The sequence below is a fragment of the Vulpes vulpes genome, chromosome 1 (assembly GCF_048418805.1).
Source record: "Vulpes vulpes isolate BD-2025 chromosome 1, VulVul3, whole genome shotgun sequence".
Lineage (NCBI taxonomy): Eukaryota > Metazoa > Chordata > Mammalia > Carnivora > Canidae > Vulpes > Vulpes vulpes.
In genome coordinates this window covers 140,244,654-140,267,854 of record NC_132780.1, presented here as the reverse complement: position 1 = coordinate 140,267,854, position 23,201 = coordinate 140,244,654, and the positions used below count along the sequence as shown (strand labels likewise).

At 40.9% G+C, this 23,201-nt stretch overlaps 1 protein-coding gene across 3 annotated transcripts in view; it reads right to left on the bottom strand.

Moving 5' to 3' along the window:
- The window catches only part of BICRAL (BICRA like chromatin remodeling complex associated protein), a 78,991-nt gene that overhangs the window by 31,011 nt on the left and 24,779 nt on the right, over positions 1-23,201 (bottom strand). For 2 of the 3 annotated variants that reach the window (XM_025990923.2, XM_072732170.1), the window contains exons 2-6: positions 10,555-10,701; positions 9,678-9,723; positions 8,900-8,948; positions 8,743-8,811; positions 3,650-5,329 (exon numbers count right to left, since the gene is read on the bottom strand). In XM_025990923.2, coding sequence (XP_025846708.1) covers positions 3,650-5,329; positions 8,743-8,811; positions 8,900-8,948; positions 9,678-9,718 — 1,839 coding nt within the window. In that variant the 5' untranslated portion in view covers positions 9,719-9,723; positions 10,555-10,701. The remainder of the gene's footprint in view (positions 1-3,649; positions 5,330-8,742; positions 8,812-8,899; positions 8,949-9,677; positions 9,724-10,554; positions 10,702-23,201) is intronic. The other variant, XM_025990922.2, reaches the window with a different exon arrangement.

Sequence of the window (23,201 nt, the reverse complement as noted above, 5' to 3'; positions counted from 1 at the left end):
ATTTATTTATTTTTAAAAATATTTTATTTATTCATTCATGAGAGTCAGAGGGAGAGAGGCAGAGACACAGGCAGACAGAGAAGCAAGCTCCCCAGGAGGAGTCCGATGTGGGACTTGGTCCCAGATCCCAGGATCATGCCTTGAGCCAAAGGCAGATGCTCAACCACTGAGCCACCCTGGCATTCCTGTATTTATTTATTTATTGGGCGGGTGCGGGGGCAGAGGGAGAGAGAGAGAATTTAAGCAAACTCCATGCTCAGCACAGATCTCTGAGATCATGAACTGAGCCAAAATCAAGAACAGGATGCTTAACTGACTGAGCCACCCAGGCACCCCTGAAGTCACTGTTTTTTAATATGGATTGATATATAAATAGCTACAGATGTTGGGTGTGTGTAAATATATATAAGTCCTAAGTCAGTCACAATGAACATGTAGTGCTCACACCTTGGTTTCTAAATAATGAGCTCCACTAGAAGGAATGAGGCTCTTTAAAGAAATGGTTGATTCTTGGGCAGCCCAGGTGGCTCAGTGGTTTAGTGCCGCCTTCAGTCCAGGCTGTGATCCTGGAGACCTGGGAACGAGTCCCATGTCGGACTTCCTGCATGAAGCCTACTTCTCCCTCTGCCTGTGTCTCTACCTCATTCTCTCCTGTGTCTCTCATGAATAAATAAATAAAATCTTAAAAAAAAAAAAAAAAGAAATGGTTGATTAGAGGGCAGAGGCAGGAAAGTAAAAGATGAACACAGAACATCTTGTTTTGCCAGAAATGAAAGAAAAGTCCTCAGGTGCCTGGGTGGCTCAGTGGGTTAAGCATCTGCCTTTGGCTCAGGTCATGATCCTGGAGTCCCAGGATCGAGCCTTGGGTCCGGCTTCCTGCTCAGTTGGAAGTCTGCTTCTCCCTCTCCCTCTGCCCCTCCCCTGCTTGTGCTCTCTCGCTCTCTCTCTCAAATGAATGAATAAAACCTAAAAAAAAAAAATGCTCAAAGGCATTATGGATTTATGTCAGAAGGACCAGTGACCATTAGATGCCCAATGGCCATCAGACTAAGTTGAGCATCAAAGATAAGGGACTGCAACAATTTACAACTCACTGGATAAATAAGAATTTATGAGGGGTGCCTGGGTGGCTCAGTCGGTTAAGTGTCTGCTCAGGTCATGATCCCAGGGTCCTGGGATCGACCACTGCATCAGGCTCCCTGCTCAGTAGGAAGTCTGCTTTTTCTTCTCCCTCTGCCCCCACCCCCGCTTGTGCTCTCTCTCTCAAATAAATAAATAAAATCTTAAAAAAAAGAATTTGTGAATCCATACTGATAAAAGGCAAACACATAAGTAAAAGGGGAAACGGAAAAGCTTTTTTAGAGCAGAATGCTAACAATTAATGTAGAACAAATGATGGAGTTAGCAAATCTCTATTTGGTGGCCATATCATAGTAATAGTTGATCTCGTAATGATGGATTCAGTTAGGGATTATCAATGGAAGCTTAAGGTAGTATGTGCAAGTTTGATGAGCAACCTACACAGTGTCAAAGCATCCTCTAGAAGAAACTTAGTAAGAAGCATCAGACACTATCTTAAGTAAGTGTTCAAAGCTTATACCACCAGTAATGAGACAAGTCCATATTGTGAGGACATATCATTTCTGTGGCAATCCTACCAAAAATGTATTACCTGAATCTAATCATGAGGAAACAGCAGAGAAACCTGAATTGAGGGGCATTCTACAAAATAATTGATTTGGACTCTTCAAAAATATCAAGGTCATAAAAGACAAAGAATGAAGAAACTGTTCCAAATTTAAAGACATGACAGTGATTTAAATTAGACAGTGATCCTGGACCATAAAACAAAATAATATAATTTTTCGCCCTTTTGCTGCAAGGGACATTCTTGGGAAAATCAACTAAATCTGGATAAGGTCTTTAGATTGGTGATAATATTATTTATTTATTCATGAGAGACATGCACAGAGAGAGAGGCAGAGACATAGGCAGAGGGAGAAGCAAGCTCCATGCAGGGAGCCTGATGTGAGACTCGATCCCGGGTCTCCAGGATCAGGCCCTGGGCTGAAGGTGGTGCTAAACCACTGAGCAACCAGAGCTGCCCATCTTGATTTTTTTTTTTTTTACGATTTTATTCATTTGAGAGAGAGAGAGAGAGAGAGAGAGAGATTGTGCACACGAGCAGAGGGAGCAGCAGGGAGAGGGAGAAGCAGACTCCCCCCCAAGCAGGGAGCCCGATGGGGGGCTCGATCCCAGGACCCTGAGACCACGACCTGAGCCGAAGGCAGACACTTCACCGACTGAGCCACCCAGGCACCCCTAATTTCTTGATTTCGATAAATGTATGACCAATGGTTATGTAGGTCTATTTTTAGAAAATACACACCGAAGTCCAAGGTATTTAGAGGCAAAGAGGCATCATGCCTGCAATTTGCTCTCAAAATTGTGTGTGTGTGTGTGTGTGTGTGTGTGTGTGAGAGAGAGAGAGACAGAGAGAGAGAGAAAGAGAGAGAAGAGAGAGTGTCATGGCAGAAAGGAAGAGAAGGATAAAAGTAATGGTAGTAAAACGTTACCATTTGGGGAATCTTGGTGAAGTGTATATGAGAATTCCTTACACTGTTCTTTTAACTTTAACTTTTCTAGAAGTCTAACATTATTTCATAACACATGTAAACACCTTTGACACTGAAAGTAATACACAGAATATCCTTGATCCTAAATAATCTTTGTTTCCTTAGGAAAGATCGATGTACCTGGCATAGAGAGGTTTCTGAATACTTCTAAATTGGAGGAGAAAGGTGGTGGAAATGGAGGACTAAGGAGGGTCGACCATAGGGGTGAAGGCAGAGTGTGGAGCTGGAACTATAGACCAGGATGAGCGGGAACCAGAGGCTAGAGGAGTTCAAGGATCAGCAAGTGGGGGTGGGCGGGAGAACCAAAGCTGATGACATTTGAGATGCTTTTCTGAAACAATCCTTCTGTGGGTTTACCAATTGCCCATGGTATTTTGGATCCTTCCCTCTGTATGCATCCCTTTGGTGCAGGCCAGTTACCCACTGATGAGTCACACTGAGTCCCCGAGCCTTTCTGGTTGGCACCCAAGAAGCAGCCACAACTTCTCCACTTGGTCCATAGTTACATGATGTAAGTAAATAATTTATATTAAGCTTTCATTTCAAATGCCAATAATCCACTTCATCAAGTATATGTATCAACTGGCTCTGAGTATTTGCTATTTGCAGTTAGGGACTACACTAAGTGCTTTATTTATTTATTTATTTTTCACTAAGTGCTTTATATGGATTATCTCATTTAATCATCCCAATACCCTGACAGAATGGAACTAGTATATGTTCATTTCACTGATGAAGAAAATTACGTCTAGAAAGGTAAGTTAAGGTAAGCCCTGTATGTCATAAAGCTTAGAGTCAAATCCAGGAGTCTGACTATAGAGTCCCCACTCCAAATCACAATGTTATGATGGATAAAACATTTTAATTAGGAAGAAAAAAAGTAATCAATCATAAATTGAAAAGAGGAAGTTAATAAATTGGGAGCTTAGGATGAAAATTATATTCTGTGAAATACACATTCCATTTTTCTGTTCTGTAATCCTACAAACGTGTGCATGACAAAGCAAACGTACCTGACAGAAGAACTGCTGCTGGGTTCCTGCTCCAGGTGTGTTACTGAAGGTGCTGGTAGATTTGGAAGAAGAAACTGGAAGACGATGAGACACACTGACCGGTACTGGAGTCCTATTTGGCTGGGTCAGCTGATCTCCCGTAAAGTTTGATCCTGATGCGCCCGACTGAACCACAGACCCGAGACTAGGATGGGCAGTGCTGGAGGAGCTGACACTAGGGAACCGACTCGGTCCTGACATGCTGGTCACCGAGGGCATCGTGGTGAAGCCAGGTCTTCCTTGGGAGACGTTGCTCTGCCCAGGTGACAGGTGTAATACGGTTGGTGATGCTTGCTGCAACGGCATCTGTCCACCAACGATCTGAGGAGAGGCATGATTGACTATCACTGGGCTTCCAGAGGCAGCAAATGTTTGCCCAGACACTAACTGGACGGCGGCATTCTGGTTGTTCAGCATCTGTCCAGAATATGGTTGGTTGGTCCTGAGCATGTTGGAAGAGTTTCTGTTCAACATGACATGCTCTGAGGCCACTTGGCCAGAGATGAGCTGAGAAGGTTGAGTCTGAAGCAGTTGCCCATTTATGGTCTGGACATGGTGTACCGAGTTGGAACTGACGGAAAGGCTTGTGGGTATGAGGAACTGACTTTGGGGTGTGTGAGGCTGGCCCATGGGAGAATGAATAACGATACTACCCCCAGCGCTGCTCACTGCCTGTGAGGTGACTGGTTTTCTTGTGTTCTGTTGGTTTACAATGTTCACAGACATGTGTGGACCAACTACGGAGCCCTGGGGTGAGCTGGCAGAGGCAAAAGAGATCCCTTGTTGAACATGGTGCTGCTGTATCCCCAGATTGTTCACATTGTATGTATTCTGCTGACCCATCTGGATAGGCTTTGGCTGGATATTAATTGGGACTTTATTTGAATTTGGTGCAAGACCCCTCTGTATGATGATATTATGCACAGGTAAAGATGTCTGAAAATTTGTGCTGTTAAATGGAACCGTGACTGGCTGTGCTACGGGACTGGAACTGGAGTTCCCAAACAATGAATTGCCATTAGGAGTCTGTCTATGAACCAGGAGCCCGCCACTCACATTTGATGGAGCTTGCTGCCCGCTGCCCTTCAATATGATTTGAGATCCATCTAGGTTATTAATAGTCATCATGGAAGGTTGATTTCCGAATGACCCAATTAGCTGTATTTGACCAGAGCCGCTAATCTGACTGCTGTTAGACAGATGCTGGCTGGGAACACTGATCCCCACGTGTTGCATAAAGCCATGTTGCACACCCACTGTATTGCTTGCAAACGATGCTCCGACAGGCACGTGAGTCACCCCTATAGGCTGCAGCGTCTGACCTGAGTAATTCGAAACATTAGAAGCCTGAGTAAAGGATGCTGATGAAGAAGGATGAAGCTGAGCTTGTGCAAACTGTTGGCTTGAACCTATACTGGCATCCAAATATGCCTCTTCGGCCAACGTCTGTTCAGTGATATTGGCCTCCTGCAAGGATTTCTGAAGAATGTCGAAAGGTTGGTCCTCACTGAGATCAGGAAGAGGAGAAGACTCAAGTTCATCTTCCAGGAACTGAAGGCTACTTGAGAGTGGCAGTCCATCACTGGGTCCTTCTCCAAGCTGGCTGCTTACAGCTTTGAGGGATGATTTAGGATCAGCATTCTAAAAGAAGAAGCAGTGTGTTATCCAGCATATCGAACCTCTGAAAGAGATTCTTAACAAAACAACAATCACCACCCACCAAAAAACCAAAAAAATAATAAAAAGTGCCTCACTTTTGAATAGAATAGATTCTTATCAGGCATGACTCTCCCAAGTGCTCAGCTTATTCTTAATTCTATTTCCTTAATAATGATGTCTGACTTGTTTCTGTTAAGGGTACACAATCATTGCTCTGGTAAATTATTTTATAGAAAATAGATAAATAACAGGAACACGCTGAGGACTATCTGGAGTTTAGCTTCATTTTTTGAGATACAGGCACACACTTGATTTTTCAGTACTGGCTCCAGTCTGGGGCTTGAGTGATATTCATTGAGTATGTGTATCCAGGAAAGGGCCATATCTAGTCCTCTGTATGGCAGGAGTGAGTTTTGGGTATTTTGGGTATTGTTCTGTTAGAGGTCCAGAAGGTAGGCCAGAGTTAGCCCTGTCTTTCAAGGCTTCTCAGAACCTCCACCTAGTTCTAACCCCTAACACCAAAGTAAGACTGGTCCAGACAAAAACAAGCTTCCCACATAAAATGAGTGAATGGTCATTTGGGTTTTTTTTTTTTTTAGATTTTTAAAAAAATTTATTTAGTCATGAGAGACCCACAGAGAGAGAGAGAGAGAGAGAGAGAGGCAGAGACACAGGCAGGGGGAAAAGCAGGCTCCATGCAAGGAGCCCGACATGGGACTCGATCCCGGGTCTCCAGGATCAGGCCCTGGGCCGAAGGCAGCACAAAACTGCTGAGCCACCCGGGCTGCCCGGTCATTTGATTTCTTAGAAGGAATCAACCTAATGTGATGCTTTTAAAACTACTTCAGTGTCCTATTCGAAAGTAAAAGTCCATCAACAGTCTAGGAATGGGCATGTCAACTAGAGACAACACAGGCAAACAATGAGAACTGAATGTGATAAATAAGTTCTCCTCCAATGTGCAGCAGGTTTTTTTGGGGACAGGTCAAAATCAGAAAAGGTATGGAATCAGCAGCTACTTAAAATAAGGTGGAGATAACACAAATGTACTTCACACTACTGGACTGTATGCTTAAAATGGTTAAGATGGTAGATTTCATAAATATTTTAGCACAATTGAACATTTTATTTTATTATTATTTTTTTTAATTTTTATTTATTTATGATAGTCACAGAGAGAGAGAGAGAGAGAGAGAGGCAGAGACACAGGCAGAGGGAGAAACAGGCTCCATGCACCGGGAGCCTGACGTGGGATTCGATCCTGGGTCTCCAGGATCACGCCCTGGGTCAAAGGCAGGCGCCATACCGCTGCGCCACCCAGGGATCCCCACAATTGAACATTTTAAAAAAGGAAGGTAGAGTAAAAAATTAAAAACAGGTCAGCATTATACTGTATGTTGGCAAATCGAACATTAGTAAAAAAAAATATACAAAAAATTAATAAATAACAACAGGTCAGTGAAGAATAAGAGTTCCAACCTGCAAAATTATAGAGATTCTCAGCCCTAGGCCAATAAGGTGTTGGAGGCCAGATGATGGGAAGAACTAGGTAGAAAAGCCATAACTAGGTTCATTTGACCCTGAGTCAACCAACTATTGAAGTGGGACCACCATGGCAGGGCTTGAAGAATAATTTGAAAGGAAATGAGGAAAGTAGCTGAAAGCAAGGAGGTTTTTTGTTTGTTTTGTTTTGTTTTGTTTTGTAGAACAATATCTAGACAACAAGGGTTATCTCCTGAATGATCATACACAGTTTAATGTTTTTACAATGTATAATAAATTAACAGACCATAAGTTTGAACAGCCATATTTTTCAGAGCTTTAAAATATTTATACTAAAGAAAAACGTCTACAATATCCAACATGATGTACTAGAAATACCCAATAAATATATGTCAAATGAAACAGTCTGAAAAGTCACAATTAATACTCACATGGTTGGGGGAGGGTTGTTAAACAAAAATCATTACCATCAAGGGACAGGCTAAATATCTACTTTATGGGCTTTTTTTTTTTTAAGATTTTATTTATTTATTAATGAGAAGCACAGAGAGAGAGAGAGAGAGGCAGAGACACAGGCAGAGGGAGAAGCAGACTCCATGCAGGGAGCCTGACGTGGGACTCGATCCCGGGTCTCCAGGATCATGCCCTGGGCTGAAGGCAGTGCCAAGCCACTGAGCCACCCGGGCTGCCCCTACTTTATGGGCTTAATGGCAACACATGAAGTTACTACTTGTTCAGTATGAATTTCAGAAACGCTCCTAATTCACAAGGCTTATGGGAGACTGGCGTGGTGACTTTAAAGACACTTCTAGCCAGTGGAGGTGTCTCACATGACATGATCTGACATAACTTCCACACACTCAAATACTTGAAAGAACTGTGCACTCCCAAGGACTTTCAGAATACTATTCCTTGTTATACATGAAGAAAATAAAGGCCCTGCTGGGAAGTTAACATTTATTGAGCACTGTAACCACAAAATTTCCACGGGCTAGTCAATTAATGTTACCCAACCTAGGAAGTAGTTCTATTATTCTCCTGGTTTCATAAATAAGGAAATTGAACCCTACAGAGATTTAGTGATATATCCAAGATTACACGGCTAGTAAGTGGTAGAGTGAGGAGTCAAATTTGGGCAGTCTGACTCTGGGCTGGCTACCATCCATCATAGAAGAAGGCGCTTGAAAAGACAAAAGCAACATAGGCTTAAACATAGTCATTTGGATATAGTTTGCAAGCAAGACTTCCCTATTTTCCAGGTCAGGAGTATTGTCTAGATGCTCCCAGAGCTTGAGAATATGGAATCTAGAATGGACAACCTGAGGGAGAATCCTAACTCTGTAACTCATGGCTGTATAGTTTAGAGCAAGTACTAACCTCTCTGTGTTTTAGTTTCCTCAGATATAAAATACAGATCACAATAGAACCTACTTCACAGAGTTATCATGTGGATTAAGTGGTTAATCATGCTAAACCATTGGTGCCAAGAACATACCAAATGTTCAGGAAGTTTTAGTTATTATTCTTTTTTTTCTTATTTAAGATGGATATGTTTAGTAAGTAACTACAATTAAGAATAATTTCTTTAAAGCTTTGTGACAAGTTCTAAAACATTCTAATATGACTTTTTTAGGTTATAACATTCCCAAGTCATTCTAGAAAGACAGCTGAAAGCTTAGGAAAATGGCAAAATATATCTCATATAGCTTATGTAAGTTGATGAAGTTAAAAGGAGACAATGTCAACACCATTCAGTAGATCCTCCCTCCCTTTCAATTACAAGAGACAAGGTAGTAACTCTCATCAGGATCCAAAGGCAATGAAAGCCTCAGTTCACAAACCATCAATGAGAGAGAAACACTTTATCACTCGATGTGGTTTCCAATACTCACACTGGAGTTGGCGAAAATTGAATTTGAATTGGCTGCAGAATATCCTGCATTAGTCAAGTCATCATTGCTCTGCAAAGGTACAAATTCGATAAAGTGATTATTTTAACTGTAAAGAAGTGACAAAATTGATATCTGTGATGTTCTAAGTATTACTTACAGATTTATTACTAGGTCCATGTAGAAAATAGTTCAATGCTTGTGGGTCTCTGGAAAACAGCAACAAAGAAAGAAAACAGCAAATAAATACATAACCTATATTTAGGATTCATTTCACTAGGGTAAAAAGAAAATGACATATTAGCCTGAGTAAAATTCTCTCCTTATTTTAGAACAGTTTTATTAAGTTTTTTGTTTAATTCTTGATTTCTTGATGTTCTATTTCCTATTATCACTCATTTCTGCCTCCTGAGATTTGTTAGAAGGTAAATTTAATAAAGAATGACCTAATTATGAACCCTATCATATCCAAAGATCTCTGTCTCTTTATGTGTTAATCCATACTCTGTGTTGATTTTTATTTATTTTAATTTTATTTATTAGAGAGAGAGCACACAAATAGGGGGAGCAGCAGAGAGAGAGGGAGAAGCAGGTTCTCAGCTGAGCAGAGAACCTGATGTGGGGGCTTGATCCCAGGACCCTAGGATTATGACCTGAGCCAAAGGCAGATGCTTAACTGATTGAGCCACCCAGGTGCCTCTGTTGATTTTTACTTTAAAAACCCACGCAGTTTTTTTTTTTTTTAATTTAAATAATCTCTACTCCCAACATGGGGCTTGACTCATGACCCCGAGATCAAGAGTCACATGCTCCACTCACTGAGCCAGCTGGGTACCCCAAAAACCCACTCAGTTTTTAATATGCTTGCTTATTAGGTTGTTTTAGTACAGCAAACCTCACACATTGGATTTATTCTGATTTTGGAATGAATATCTTACCCGATAAGATCAAGGAGACACGAGTCATCATCATCATCCATGACAACTATAAGAAAAGGAATAAAGTACTGGTTAGCAAAGCAGATTAAAGCCAGTAACATCAATACAACATAAAAATATACTCTTTACTTTCCTAGATAAGTAACTGTGTAATTCATCTAAGTTTTTCTCTCGTTGCTGGTCTTTAACGGGATTTTAAAAATTTTGTGGTCATTCAAGAGACTAAATAAATACCCAATTTAAATTGTTTTTATTGAATGCAAATCCTTAACTTACAAGTCAAAAAGGAATCTAGATAAATCAAAGATAGCTGGCAGCAACCCTTCCCAAACAGATTCCCCAAAGGGACTGTAAACCAGGAACAGTAACTTCCTCAAAATGCATCACGAGAAAGGGGAGAAATAATATTTTTGTTTTAGAAAAAAAAATCTCATGAATTCAGAGGTCTTTTGGGTTTTATGACTGAACGTTTCCAAACATGGTGAGCAGTCTGGATTTCTTGCCATATTTTGGCTCTCTTTACAAAAACAGAAAAGCCGTTCTCCTTACTTTTTGAGACAGAGGAGACACCATAGCCCCAGGCAGTACAGTTACAGGCTTAGCCCCAGAGGTCCCAGGTTCCTCCCCAGGCAGCAGCACTGCCAACTGTTCGATTCCAAACAATCTATAGCCCATCCCTGGAATCTTTAAAGTGGAAAATCTCAACCCCCAAATCCCCCTAGCTCCAAGCCCCAAGTTCCCTCTCTCCCCAGCCACCGACAGCATCAAGCCTAGCCAGCGCAATTACTGTGCTCTGGCTGAAACAATAACAACTGGACAAGTTCCAACAGCAGTTCTCCCCCTTTCTCCTCCCTCCCCCGAGATCCGGTAAACTTACACTAGTGATCCGACACCTGGCAACACTGCTTCGCACCCATTTCGAGCCATGCGTGGAATAATTTACATCACGGAATGCCGGGGCCAAGAGTTCTGGAGCAGTTGGAAAGGGCAGTTGTGAACGGCAGTTGGACGGAGGAATGAAATCCTGAAGAGATGCCCAGAAGAGGGACACGCCCGAAGAAGGCAGAAGGGATAATTTCTACTCAATGTTTTTTCTTGGTTAAAACTGTCATCTCCTCTCCAGTTCCCCCAAACTCCCCATCCTATCAGTCACAAGGCCAAACAAGTATAAAACTGGCTCCTGCCCCATGGAAGGAAACTTGCTTCCCCCAGGAAAGGTCTGGAAGGGGTAAGTATCCCCCTGATGTGAGACCTTCCCGTTGTGGGGGTGAATTCGTTCAGTTGTCGGATGGCCTGGGGTGATCAGAAGCCATTTGAGGGGAACTTTGGTGGAGAGGCAAGATGACGGTGAGCTGAGAGGAAGGAGAGGGGAAGCTGACACCCTGGGGTAACCTCCAGCCTAAACTGCGCAAGGGGCAGCAGGCCAGGTGAAATCTGCTTTGAGGACTCAGACATACAGGCTAGCATGACCATCCTTCTTCTGAGGATGGAAAAGCGGGGAAACTATCATTAACTAAATATATAGAAATCTGTGGGAAGGGCTTCCCTTCGATCCTGATGTTTTATAGGGCAGAATTGCATCAGCCATAGCTCATTATTGTGCCATGAGCTTGTCTCCCAGACATCACAATCACATGGAATAAATCCAGCAATTTCAAACATCATTAAGTCTATAAAGTGGGTATTATTTCTTTACTTCGACGTGACTTTTTAAGCGGATTCCACTATATCCTTTGTAAATTTATTTTTTATAGTGTCTAACAGTTTCTGGAACAAACTAAGAAAAATGTAAGGGAAGAATAGCCTCTACTGAAACCACTTTTTACAACTATGCCAGCTTCCCACACAACTTTACACCTGTACGGACTCTTCTAGCAGAGGAGATGCCCAAGGGTTAACAAACGGAGAAAGGAAGTCAGCATCAGTCAGCCTAAGAATGTGTCACTGCCACTGGGACTTTCTTTACTTTTTCTTTTTTTTTTTTTTTAAGATTTTATTTATTCATGAGAGACACAGACTGAAAGAGAGAGAGAGAGGAGGGAGGGGGGCAGAGACACAGAGGGAGAAGCAGGCCCCACGCAGGGAGCCCGATGTGGGACTCAATCCTGGGTCTCCAGGATCAGGCCCTGGGCTGAAAGTGGTGCTTAAACTGCTGAGCTACCCGGGCTGCCCCCACTGGGACTTTCAAGCACAGAGAACATTTGCCAGAATTTGAAGGGACCAGCTAGTCCTTGAGTAGTGAAAGAGAACAATTTTATCATCCTGGATGAAATTAAAAGCCATTGTGTACCCTTCCCGAACCTAACGGACTGCTCAAACACTTGATAGTACGCTCCCCGGGGTATCTGTCCTACCAGACAGACAGGCCTCTGCTTCTAGCCCCCTTGGGTAGAACTCTGTGAGCCTTTATAGTCAGGGGTACCCTGAGAATTCCACTTTTTAAAGGGCCATACTCTTCTGACTTTGAACGGTTTCAAATTCAAAGAGATAACTCCTATCTCTAGGTCTCTAGCTCTACATACTGCCAAAACAGTCATCCTATGCCTAGTCCAGTAGTTCTTTTCCCTAGGAGGACACATGGTCCACCAATTCAATTTACCAAAGGAGAGGTATGGAAATTGACAATTCAGAAGTGGGAAGACAAGGTGAGGATCAGAAATGAATGATTTCAAAAGTGAAGAGTTTAATTTTCTTTGGAAAGGCTCACTTTTTCCTTGCTGAGACCCTTTTCTCCTGTAAGTTAACAACCCTGGAATCACTAAGTGGGCTGCTGGCCACAAGTGAAATTTATAATGTGTAAAAGAGAAGTCCCCACTCTTAGGGGGGACTAGATCAATAGTTAAAAACTCCTTGACTCAATACACTTAAAAGAGACATACTCCCCTCAGTAACAGCAGTTCATGACAATAGGATTTGTCACAGAGGGAAAGAGACTGTAGTTCTTACAGAATCCTGTTAGGTATCCCAAGAGGGCAGAAATCACTATCCCAGACACCTGGTTACCATTCTTTTTTTTTTTTTTTTTTTTAAAGGTTCTTTTTTTTTTTTTTTAATTTAATTATGATAGTCACAGAGACAGAGAGAGAGAGAGGCAGAGACACAGGCAGAGGGAGAAGCAGGCTCCATGCACCGGGAGCCCGATGTGGGATTCGATCCCGGGTCTCCAGGATCGCGCCCCGGGCCAAAGGCAGGCGCCAAACCGCTGCGCCACCCAGGGATCCCCGTTTTTTTTTTTTTTTTTTTTTTTTTTTAAGTGGATAGCATGGAGCCCAACATGGGGGCTAGAACTCGGGACCCTGAGATCAAGACCTGAGCTGAGATCAAGAGTCGGATGCTTAACTGACTGAGCCAGTCAGTAATGGTAATCAGTGCCCCCTGATTACCACTCTTAAAAAAAAAAATAAAGCTACTATTAAAATTGTCCTTATAGGAGTCAGCACTTTGAATAATAGCTTTTAATCAAGAGGACATAGTATACAAGTGACATATTAAATCAGTGGGGGGGGGGGGATGCCTGGGTGGCTCAGCGGTTGAGCATCTGCCTTTGGCACAGGGTGTGATCCTGGTCTGGGATCGAGTCCCACATTGGGCTCCCTGCGAGGAACCTGCTTCTCTCTCTGTCTCTGTGTCTCTCATGAATAAATAAATAAAATCTTAAAAAAATCAGTGGGGGAAAGAAGTTAGCTGTATGGAGAAAAGATGGTGGATCCATACCTTACATTTTACACAAAAGTAAATTCTAGATGGATCAAACAATTATAAGGGGGGCAGAGAGATGAGAACCTTAAAGTACTAGCATAAATACATGGGATTTTTTTTTTTTTAAGTTTGAGTAATCTACTCTACATGGGGCTCAAACTCACAACCCTGAGATCAAGAGTCACACACTTCTCCGACTGAGCCAGCCAGGTGCCCAGAGACATTGTTTTTTTTTTTTTTTTTTTTTTTTTATAATCTTGGAGTGGGGAAAGTCTGTCACAAGATATAGAAGTACAAAATACTGACAAATTTGATGACATAAAATTTTAAAATTCTGCGTGATAGGGGCGCCTGGGTGGCTCAGTAGGTGACGCCTCTGTCTGCCTTCGGCTCAGGCCATGATTTCAGGGTCCTGGGATCAAGCCCCCTATTGGGCTCCCTACTTCTCCCTCTCCTTCTCCCTGCTGCTCCCCCTGCTTGTGCTCTCTCCCACTCAAATAAATCTTAAAAAAAAAAAAAAATCCAGCGTAGGATTATTGCTTCTAGCAAAAGACTGCAAAAATCCTAGATGTTGGGGCACCTGGGTGGCTCAGTGGTTGAGCATCTGCCTTTGGCTTGGATCATGATCCTGGAGTCCTGGGATCAAGTCACACATAAGGCTCCCTGTAGGGAGACTGCTTCTCTCTGTGTGTCTCTCATGAATAAATAAATAAAATCTTTGGGACACCTGGGTGGCTCAGTAGTTGAGCATCTGCCCTTGGCTCAGGGCATGATCCCGGAGTCCCAGGATCAAGTCCCACATCGGGGCTCCCTGCATGGAGCCTGCTTCTCTCTCTGCCTCTGCCTCTGCCTCTCTCTCTCTCTCTCCCTGTGTCTCTCATGAATAAATAAATAAAATCTTTTAAAATAAATAAATAAATAAATAAATAAACAAATAAATAAATAAATAAAATCTTAAACAACAACAACCACCACCTAGATGTCATGATTATGGGGTTTCTTTTTGGAATGATGAAAATGTTCTGGAACTAAATCACTGAATTGTACACTAGAAGGGGTGAATTTTATGGCATATAAATTATAATTTGATTTAAAATATTAAAAAAAACACCCTAGATGTCATTCATGAGAGACTTGTTAAGTCAGTTATGGTTTCCACCCACATAGTGTAATAGCACACAGCCATTAAAAACCATGGAGAAACTACACAAACTGCCTTGGAAGGATACATTGTCAAAGGAAAAAAGCACATTACAGTATGTTCAATCTTTCCTCTATCTTCTTGAACTTAAAAGAGTGATAAATTTTTAATGTCTTTCTCCATAAACTCCATCATTTGTATCATTTCTGGGTCTGTTTCTATTGATTGATCTTTTTTTCTCTTCATTACTGGTAGTATTTTCCTACTGCTTTGCATACCTGATAAATTTTTTTTTTAAGATTTTATTTATTTATTCATGATAGTCACAGAGAGAGAGAGAGAGAGAGGCAGAGACACAGGCAGAGCAAGAGCAGGCTCCATGCAGGGAGCCTGACATGGGATTCGATCCTGGGTCTCCAGGATCGCGCCCTGGGCCAAAGGCAGGCGCCAAACCACTGCGCCACCCAGGGATCCCCTGCATACCTGATAAATTTTTATTGGATGCCAGATATTGTTAATTTTACGTTATCGAGTACTGGATACTTTGTAACCCTATAGATATTTCTGAATTTTGTCTAGGACACAGTAAGTTACTTATTTTTTTCTTTCTTTCTCTTTCTTTTAAAAAAGATTTTATTTATTTATTCATGAGAGACACAGAGAGGCAGAGACACAGATAGAGAGCCCGATGCGGGACTCGATCCAGCCATCCTGGGATCACGCCCTGAGCCGAAGGCAGGTGCCCAACTGCTGAGCCACCCAGGTGTCCCTACTTATTTTTTCAAAAGACTTATTTATTTTAGAGAGAGAGGGCATGGGGGAGGGGTGGAAGGAGCAAGAGAGAATCCCAAGCAGGCTCCATGCCCAGCCCTGAGCCTGACTCGGGGCTCAATCTCAAGACCCTGAGATCATGACCTGAGCTGAAACCATGAGTCAGACGCTTAACCTACTGAGCCACTCAGGCACCCCTCAATTAAGTTTCTTATAAATCACTTGATCCTCTTGAGGCTTGCTTTTAAGCTTTATCTCTCTTTGGGGCTAATCTCGCCCTATCTTGAGGCAACAATATTATTCACTTGATGTCTCATGAATTACAAAGATTTTTGTACTCTCACAGGTAGAACACAAACTATTTTCTGCCCTGGATAAATATTGTTTGATAAATTTGTCAAACTTCTTTAAGATGAACTTCAACACGGTGATAATAACAAGTTTACTGATGACAGAATCATTAACCATACAAATCAGTGTTTCTCAAACTGGGGTCTGAGAAAATAATCTGGGGTGGTCTGAGTTCTCAAGTTTGAGAAACATTAACAGATTCTAAAGTTATCCAGAAATATACACACTGAAATATACAGAGGGCTCATAAGAATTGTGTTCCGAGTGTTGTTCCCTCTAATCCTTATGGGCAGTTCCCTCCCAGGATTTGGGTCTCTCCCCCACCCCCTTGTACTGACTGGTCACCAGCTGAGGACTTGGGAGTTTTTTCTCTGGGCAGTGCTCTCCTCTCCGGTATCCTGCCATATATTTTAGCCCTTTCACCCACCAACCTTGGAAGATGATCAGACTCCATCTGGCATCCCATTCCCTATGCTGTGGCCTGGCTATGCTCTCTAGACAGTAAGCTGGGGCAATCATCAATAGGGCTCATCTCATCCGTTCACCATTCCTAAGGAGTCCCTGGCTATGCCACCTGATTTCCCAGGTCTCAAAGCCACTGTTTAATATATTTTATCCTATTTTTAACTTTTTTTAATGCAGGAAGGTAAATCCAGTCCCTGTTCCGCCATCTTGGCCCTACAGTCACTTTTAAAGTTTTGAAAAAAAAAAAAATGCTTTGGGAGGTAACAACAGTTTATATGAGTTAATTAGCACAAATTATAGGGTCAGAGTATACTGAAAGGGGGGAAAAAGAGGACAGTAAATCATACAGTTTTATCCCATACCTCCTTTTGTTTTCTACCCTGAAGAATAGCTTAGGGAAGGAGGAAAGGGGCTTCTTTAATTCCTATCCTTAATAAAGTTGGTCAGTGGGTGAAAACAATATTCATTAATTTAATAAATATTTAGCTCCTACTACATGCCAGGTACTCTGTTAACGCTGGGAATATCAAATGAGCATGACATAAAATATAGTAATAAATGTAAACACACAATTTTTTTGTAGGACTGCAAAAGCAATGCTGAAGAGTGAATTAGTGTGTTTTTGCTAATTATTTACCAGTGAGTGTCATGATCAAAAGGCTATGCTGTAAAACAGCCACTTACCCAAGGCAAGTAACTGTGTGTCAACTAAGAAAGTATTCTCACCTTACTCCTGTTACTCTATTGTCATTGTTATGGGCTGTTAAATTTTATAATTGCAAGACAGTGTGAAACCTTCTGGCATGGTTCCTAACTGTAAGGTACTCATTTTCTTCTGGGAGAGAGACATTCGATAGTTTATTATGATGTAATGTGAGAAATACTAAGAGTTTTTGGCAGGGGTTTTCAAGCTTCTTCAGGTGAAGCCTCTGGACTTTTTTTTTTTTTTTTTTTTTTGAAATAATATAACATTTTGCTAGCAAAAACATGATGGTATTTTCACAATTATAACCATCTGCAATAAGAAGAAGTGGTCAAACTTAACATGATGGGTTCTGAGTTTTTCAGTTATTATTCAACAAAGAACGCCCTGCATTTTGTCACTGGCTATATCCTTCTAGCAGCAATAAAGAGAAGATGGAAAAGACTAAGAAATATTATTAGAGGAAAAACTAAAAGAAAAAAAATCTCTCAAGGCCCATTTTTCCATCCCTAAATGAAGTTAACAGCCACAGCTACGGTTTTTAAACTTTGTTTCCTGGCGATCCAGGATTTTCCAAGGTGTCCAGGAGCTTTCATGAAGGCCTAAATGGTGGTGGTGGAGATATTCTGATACTCCCACTTCTCCCCTTCATCTGAGTGACTCCATTCTTATTCAACTAGGAAAAAAAAGTTCAAAAACCATTTGTCTTATCCAACTCCCAGAATGCAATGGTTTGCTGTGTGTTATGGAAGAATGATCATCACTGGTGGTCAATCTGAAAACGAAATCCCAAGGATCAGTAGATATTAATGCATTCATGATTACTTTAGCAAGCAGTGGTATAGTGATAAATATTGTTTGATAAACATATCAAACTTAAGATAAATTCCAACACAGTGACAATAACTTTAAGTTTACTGACGACAGAATCATTAACCATACAAATCAGTGTTTCTCAAACTGGGATCTGAGAAAATAATCTGGGTGGTCTGAGTTCTCAAGTTTGAGAAGCATTAACAGATTCTAAAGTTATCCAGAAATATATACACTGAAATATACAAAGAGCTCATAAGAATTGTGCTAAATATGTTTGCTGAGGGCCTCTCAAAATCTTAAGATCCACTCTGAATCTACAGAAGACCTGTGCACATACTGACTGATGCAAAAGTAGTCCTGGGGAAAATCTTTCCAGACCTCTCTTCTTCATCTTCCTTTAATCTTAGCTGCCAATTTTATGCCAGGTAGGGAGTGGGGGGCAGTCCCAGGTCTAAACAAAGAAGGGCTTCAAAAGAGACTGTGGAAAAAAACAAAAACAAAAACAAAAGAGACTGTGGGTTTAGTCCCAAAAGTCTTTGCTGAATTTAGATTCAGAGCTGAGGTGGTTCAAGAGATACCAAACTCTGAAAGTACGAAGCCCTACAGCAATGGAGGATGCTTTTAACTCACACTGCATAGCTTGTAGGGGGAAAGAGCTAGGAGTATGAATTTATGGCTCAATTATAGTGGACTAACAGACTAGACTGACTTCAAAGTTAAATGTTACTAATAGACTATCATCTAGAAATTAACAGTATAAACAATATTTTAGGGCTACCCTCAAAAATAGCGATCTTGTCATATTCATTTGCATATCCCCAGCAAATATCACATAAAGAAGTATAAGAAATACTGAATAGGGGCACCTAGGTGGCTTAGTCAGTTAAATGTCTGCCTTCAGCTCTGGGATTGAGCCCTGTCAGGCTCCATGCTTAGTGGGGTGGGGAGTCTGCTTCTCCCCTCCTTTGTGCTTGTGCTCTCTGACACTCTTTCAAATAAAAACAAAATCTTAAAAAAAATACTGAATAAATATCCAGGTTTTAAATATAGCACAGCTGTGTTTTATGCAAAGATTGTGTTCGGGGAGGGGGGAGGTGGGGGGGGTGGGGGTGAATGGGTGACGGGCACTGAGGGGGGCACTTGACTGGATGAGCACTGGGTGTTATTCTGTATGTTGGTAAATTGAACACTAATAAAAAATAAATTTATTAAAAAAAAAAGATTGTGTTCCCAAAGACCCTGAATAATTAAAAACTCACATAATTCTAGATTAATCCCGGCAAAGAAATTTAAAATTTCCTAGAGCCAATCAACATTGAAATTTCATAATTCCTGATGGGACTTATAAATATATTTTAGAATATACATATATTCTATTAAGAGCTTTTATTTTTTTTTTAATTTTTATTTATTTATGATAGTCACAGAGAGAGAGAGAGAGAGAGAGAGAGGCAGAGACACAGGCAGAGAGAGAAGCAGGCTCCATGCACCGGGAGCCCGATGTGGGATTCGATCCCGGGTCTCCAGGATTGCGCCCTGGGCCAAAGGCAAGCGCCAAACCACTGCGCCACCCAGGGATCCCCTATTAAGAGCTTTTAGATGTAATAATGAAACTGGGGTTATATTTAAAAAAGAAAAAAAACACACTCCACATATCTTTTAGAGATCCACACAGAATTAGGTATGAATAAACTTTGGGTGTGGCATGCCCCGCCCTGCGTCTGGGGCGGGGGGGCTGGTGCGCAGAGCCCGTCATCCCGGCGAAATAGGGCGCGGCCGGAAACAAGGCCGTCCCATCGACAAAAAGAAAAAAAAAAAAAAAAAAGAAAAAGAATGAACTACTATGATGTCTAGGATATATTAAAAATAACATAAAGTTGGTTACTAAAAACATGGAATCCTGGTACGCTAAAACTAATAGAACACCATTTGTTAACTACACTGGAATTAAAAAATTTTTAAATACAAAGAAAAAAAGCAAGCCTAAAAGGAAATATAGTACATCAAAAAACCAAGCCAAACAAAGCAAAACCCAACCAACAAATCAAACATGGAATCCAATCCCCCCAACCCCCTCCAGAGATCCACCAGGAATCTGGGGTTACTAATGGGGTTTTCTCCTTGATTCCCCTGCCGCCAGGCTGCTCATTTTTTCCTTTGAGTCATAACATATTCAGGAAAATCTCAAAAAATTGGGGAACTTGTCCCCAGCTACAGTCAGGTAGTCTGGTCAGCTCAGAGACACAGTTTGAGGCTCCTTATTCTCCAAACTCTGGAGAAAGTTTCAGTTTAAGGTATACAATGTGATGATTTGATATCTGTGTATATTATGAAATGACTACCATAATAAGGTTAGTTAATATGTCCATCACCTCACATAGTTACCAATTTTTTTAAATTAAATATTTTATTTATTTATTCATGAGAGACACAGAGAGAGGCAGAGACATAGGCAGAGGGAGAAGCAGGCTCCATGCAGGGAGCCTGATGTGGGACTTGACCTCCATACTCCAGGATCACACCCTGAGCTGAAGGAAGCCGCGCTTAACCACTGAGTCACCCAGGTGTTCCAATTACCAATTTTCTTGTGTTGTGAGAATATTCAAAATCTACTGTTTTAACAAATTTGAAGTGTACAATACACTACAGTTACCACTTTATACGTTCGTTAGGTCTCCAGAATTTATTCATCTTTTAACTGAAAGTCTGTACCCTTTGACCAACATCTCCCATTTCCCAGCCCCCAGGCTCTGGCAACCAATAGTCAATTATGTTTCAGCAAATTTGACTCTTTTAGATTCTGCCTATAAGTGAGATCATATAGTATTTGTTGATCTTTGTCTGACTTATTTCACTTGGCTTATGCTTATGCCCATGCCCTCAGTGTTCATCCATGTTGTCACAAATGTCAGGGTTTCTTTCTTTCTTATGGTTGAATAATATTCAATTGCATATATGTGTATGTATATGTGTGTATAAAACAATTTCTTTATCCATTTACCCATTGACAGACACTTAGGTTGTTTCATATTTTGGCTATTGCGAGTAACGCTGCAATGATCAGGGGGATGCAGATATTTCTCTGGGAGAGTGATTTCATTTCCTTCAGATATACAACTAGAAGTGGGATTGCTAGATTATATAGTGGCTCCATTTTTAATTTTTTGAGCATCTTCTGTACTGTTTTCCATATTGGTTGCATCGATTTACATTTCCACCAACAGTGAAGTAGGGTCCTTTTGTCTACATCCATACCAACATCTCTTGTCTTTTTTCTTAAGATTTTATTTTAAGTTATTTCCACACTCAACGTGAGGCTCAAAACCACAACCCCGAGATCAAGAGTAGCACGCTCCACTGACTGAGCCAGCCAGGAGCTGTCTTTTTGATAACAGCCATTCTAACAGGGATGAGGTGGTATCTCATTGTTGTCAGTGAACATTTTTCTAAATGAATCTATCACCCTTTCCAGTACATTGGCCACAAGATGGCAAATCTCCAGCAGGAGCGGGCACACCAGGAAAAGTGTGCTTATTCCCTTCTCCCTGAAACCTACTTTAGTTTTCCAAGAAAGTGTGCTTATTTTGAAGACCAGGTTATTCCTATGCAAGAACAATCTAAAGTGGAAAATAATAATAATTATTATTTTTTTAAGATTTTATTTATTCATGAGAGACACACAGAGAGAGGGGCAGAAACACAGGCAGAGGGAGAAGCAGGCTCCACGCAGGGAGCCTGATGCGGAACTTGATCCTGGATCCCGGGATCCCGCCCAGAGCCACAGACAGATATTTAACCGCTGAGCCACTCAGGCGTCCCAAGTGGAAGATAACTCTTTTTTTTTTTTTTTTTTTTAAGATAATTCTTTTTAAGCCTAAAATGCATAATGTGGCTAAAGGCATTTCCCACTATTGCCCTATACTCTATTCTAGCCAAATGGCACACTCCAACCCCCAGGAGACAATCTTACCTGAAATGCTCTTCTTCCTCTTCCATATCTATTCAAATTCCATTCATTATTCAAAATTTAGCTTGAATCTACCTCTGCGAATCCTTCTCTAACAACCTTGTGAGGTCTTCAGAAGTCTCTAGCTAGAATTCTGATAGCAACAACCATGTCTTTTGACACTGATCAGACATCGCTCTCTATGATTAACTTCATTATGCCTATCTTTTGTTCTCAACTAAAGCACAGCCCAAATTTATGTAAAAAGAGTCTAGAGTGCTTTGAGGATACTGTTGAAGAGCAATGTATTTGAATGTAAATATAAGTCAGTCATTGTCCCAAAGCTGAGCAACTTTTTTTTTGCTCATGGTTTTTTGACATCACTGAACTGGAAGTACTGGCTCATTACAGTAGGTTCTAGCTTCATTTTGAACCTCAACCCACCCCTTTGCTCTCTACCATCTTGACCATTTGATGTCCCCTAAACTTATCACATCACTTTTTAAATTCTTTTGCTTTGCACTTACCTTTTTGAGAAGACAAAAAGACCTTCCCACCCACCTACAAGTGGTCAACTGATGATGCTTGCTTATTTTTTAATGCTTTGAGTAAAATTATACTACCACCATTTTTTTTAATTCCCAAGCAAAATTAATTGTTCACTCATTTGTATCCCCAGAGCACGTCTGATGTGTTCCTAGTATCTGACAGCTGTATGACAAAACTTTGTTTTTCTGATCCCCTTGCTCACTCACAAGTTCATGAAAGCTGGGGCAGCTAAAAATATGCAGCTAGGTTACACCTGAGCACTTTTTCATATCATAAAGCACAGGATCTGGGATGCAGGGTTGTATGCCCATTGCCCAGGATCTGCTAGCTTATGCTGGGCCCTTATTTATCTAGCCAGGCATTCCTGTTGTGTAGAAAAAGCCATGAGTGGTCAACTGACTTCCTGTCTCTGCTCCAGATCAGATGACTTCATCCCTGTGGGATAAGGAAGTGTCATTTTTTAAGATTCATAGGGCAAAAGATTGTGTATTCTTCTATAATAATCTGTTTAGTATTAAATAAACCTCCCTCAAACAGGGATTTATGTATTAAACATAAATACAAAATAATTCCTTGGAGTCCCGAAATCTTTAGCACAGTAATTTATATTAACAATAGTTGCATTCATTAAAAGACTCAGAAGTAAAAGTTTAAGTTGAGAATCTCTGGCACATGTATGGCTTTTTGAGGACACCAACACTGGACTTTACAGGAAAGAAAAGCAACTCTATAACATAGGGAAAAAAAAAAATACAACCTGCCAAATGTTTTTATAATTTGCTGTGTTTTAAGAAAGACTAAATGTTTTAAGAACTATGGAAAATAATATACAGAAAATGATTGATGAATGATACAAAGAACTGCTGCTATCCTGATTGCTACTAAATATTAAGTAAAATGAAATTGAAACTATCTTTATGATAAATCACAGTACTTTAGTATGTAGAATAATATGTATTAAAACAAAAAACAAAAAACAAAAAAGAATAATATGTATTAAAAAGATGAGTTAGTTCTCTTCAGTTACACTACTGTTTCAGTTAAAGAATCCTTGTATTTTACTTCCCCCCCGCCCCCCGGCAG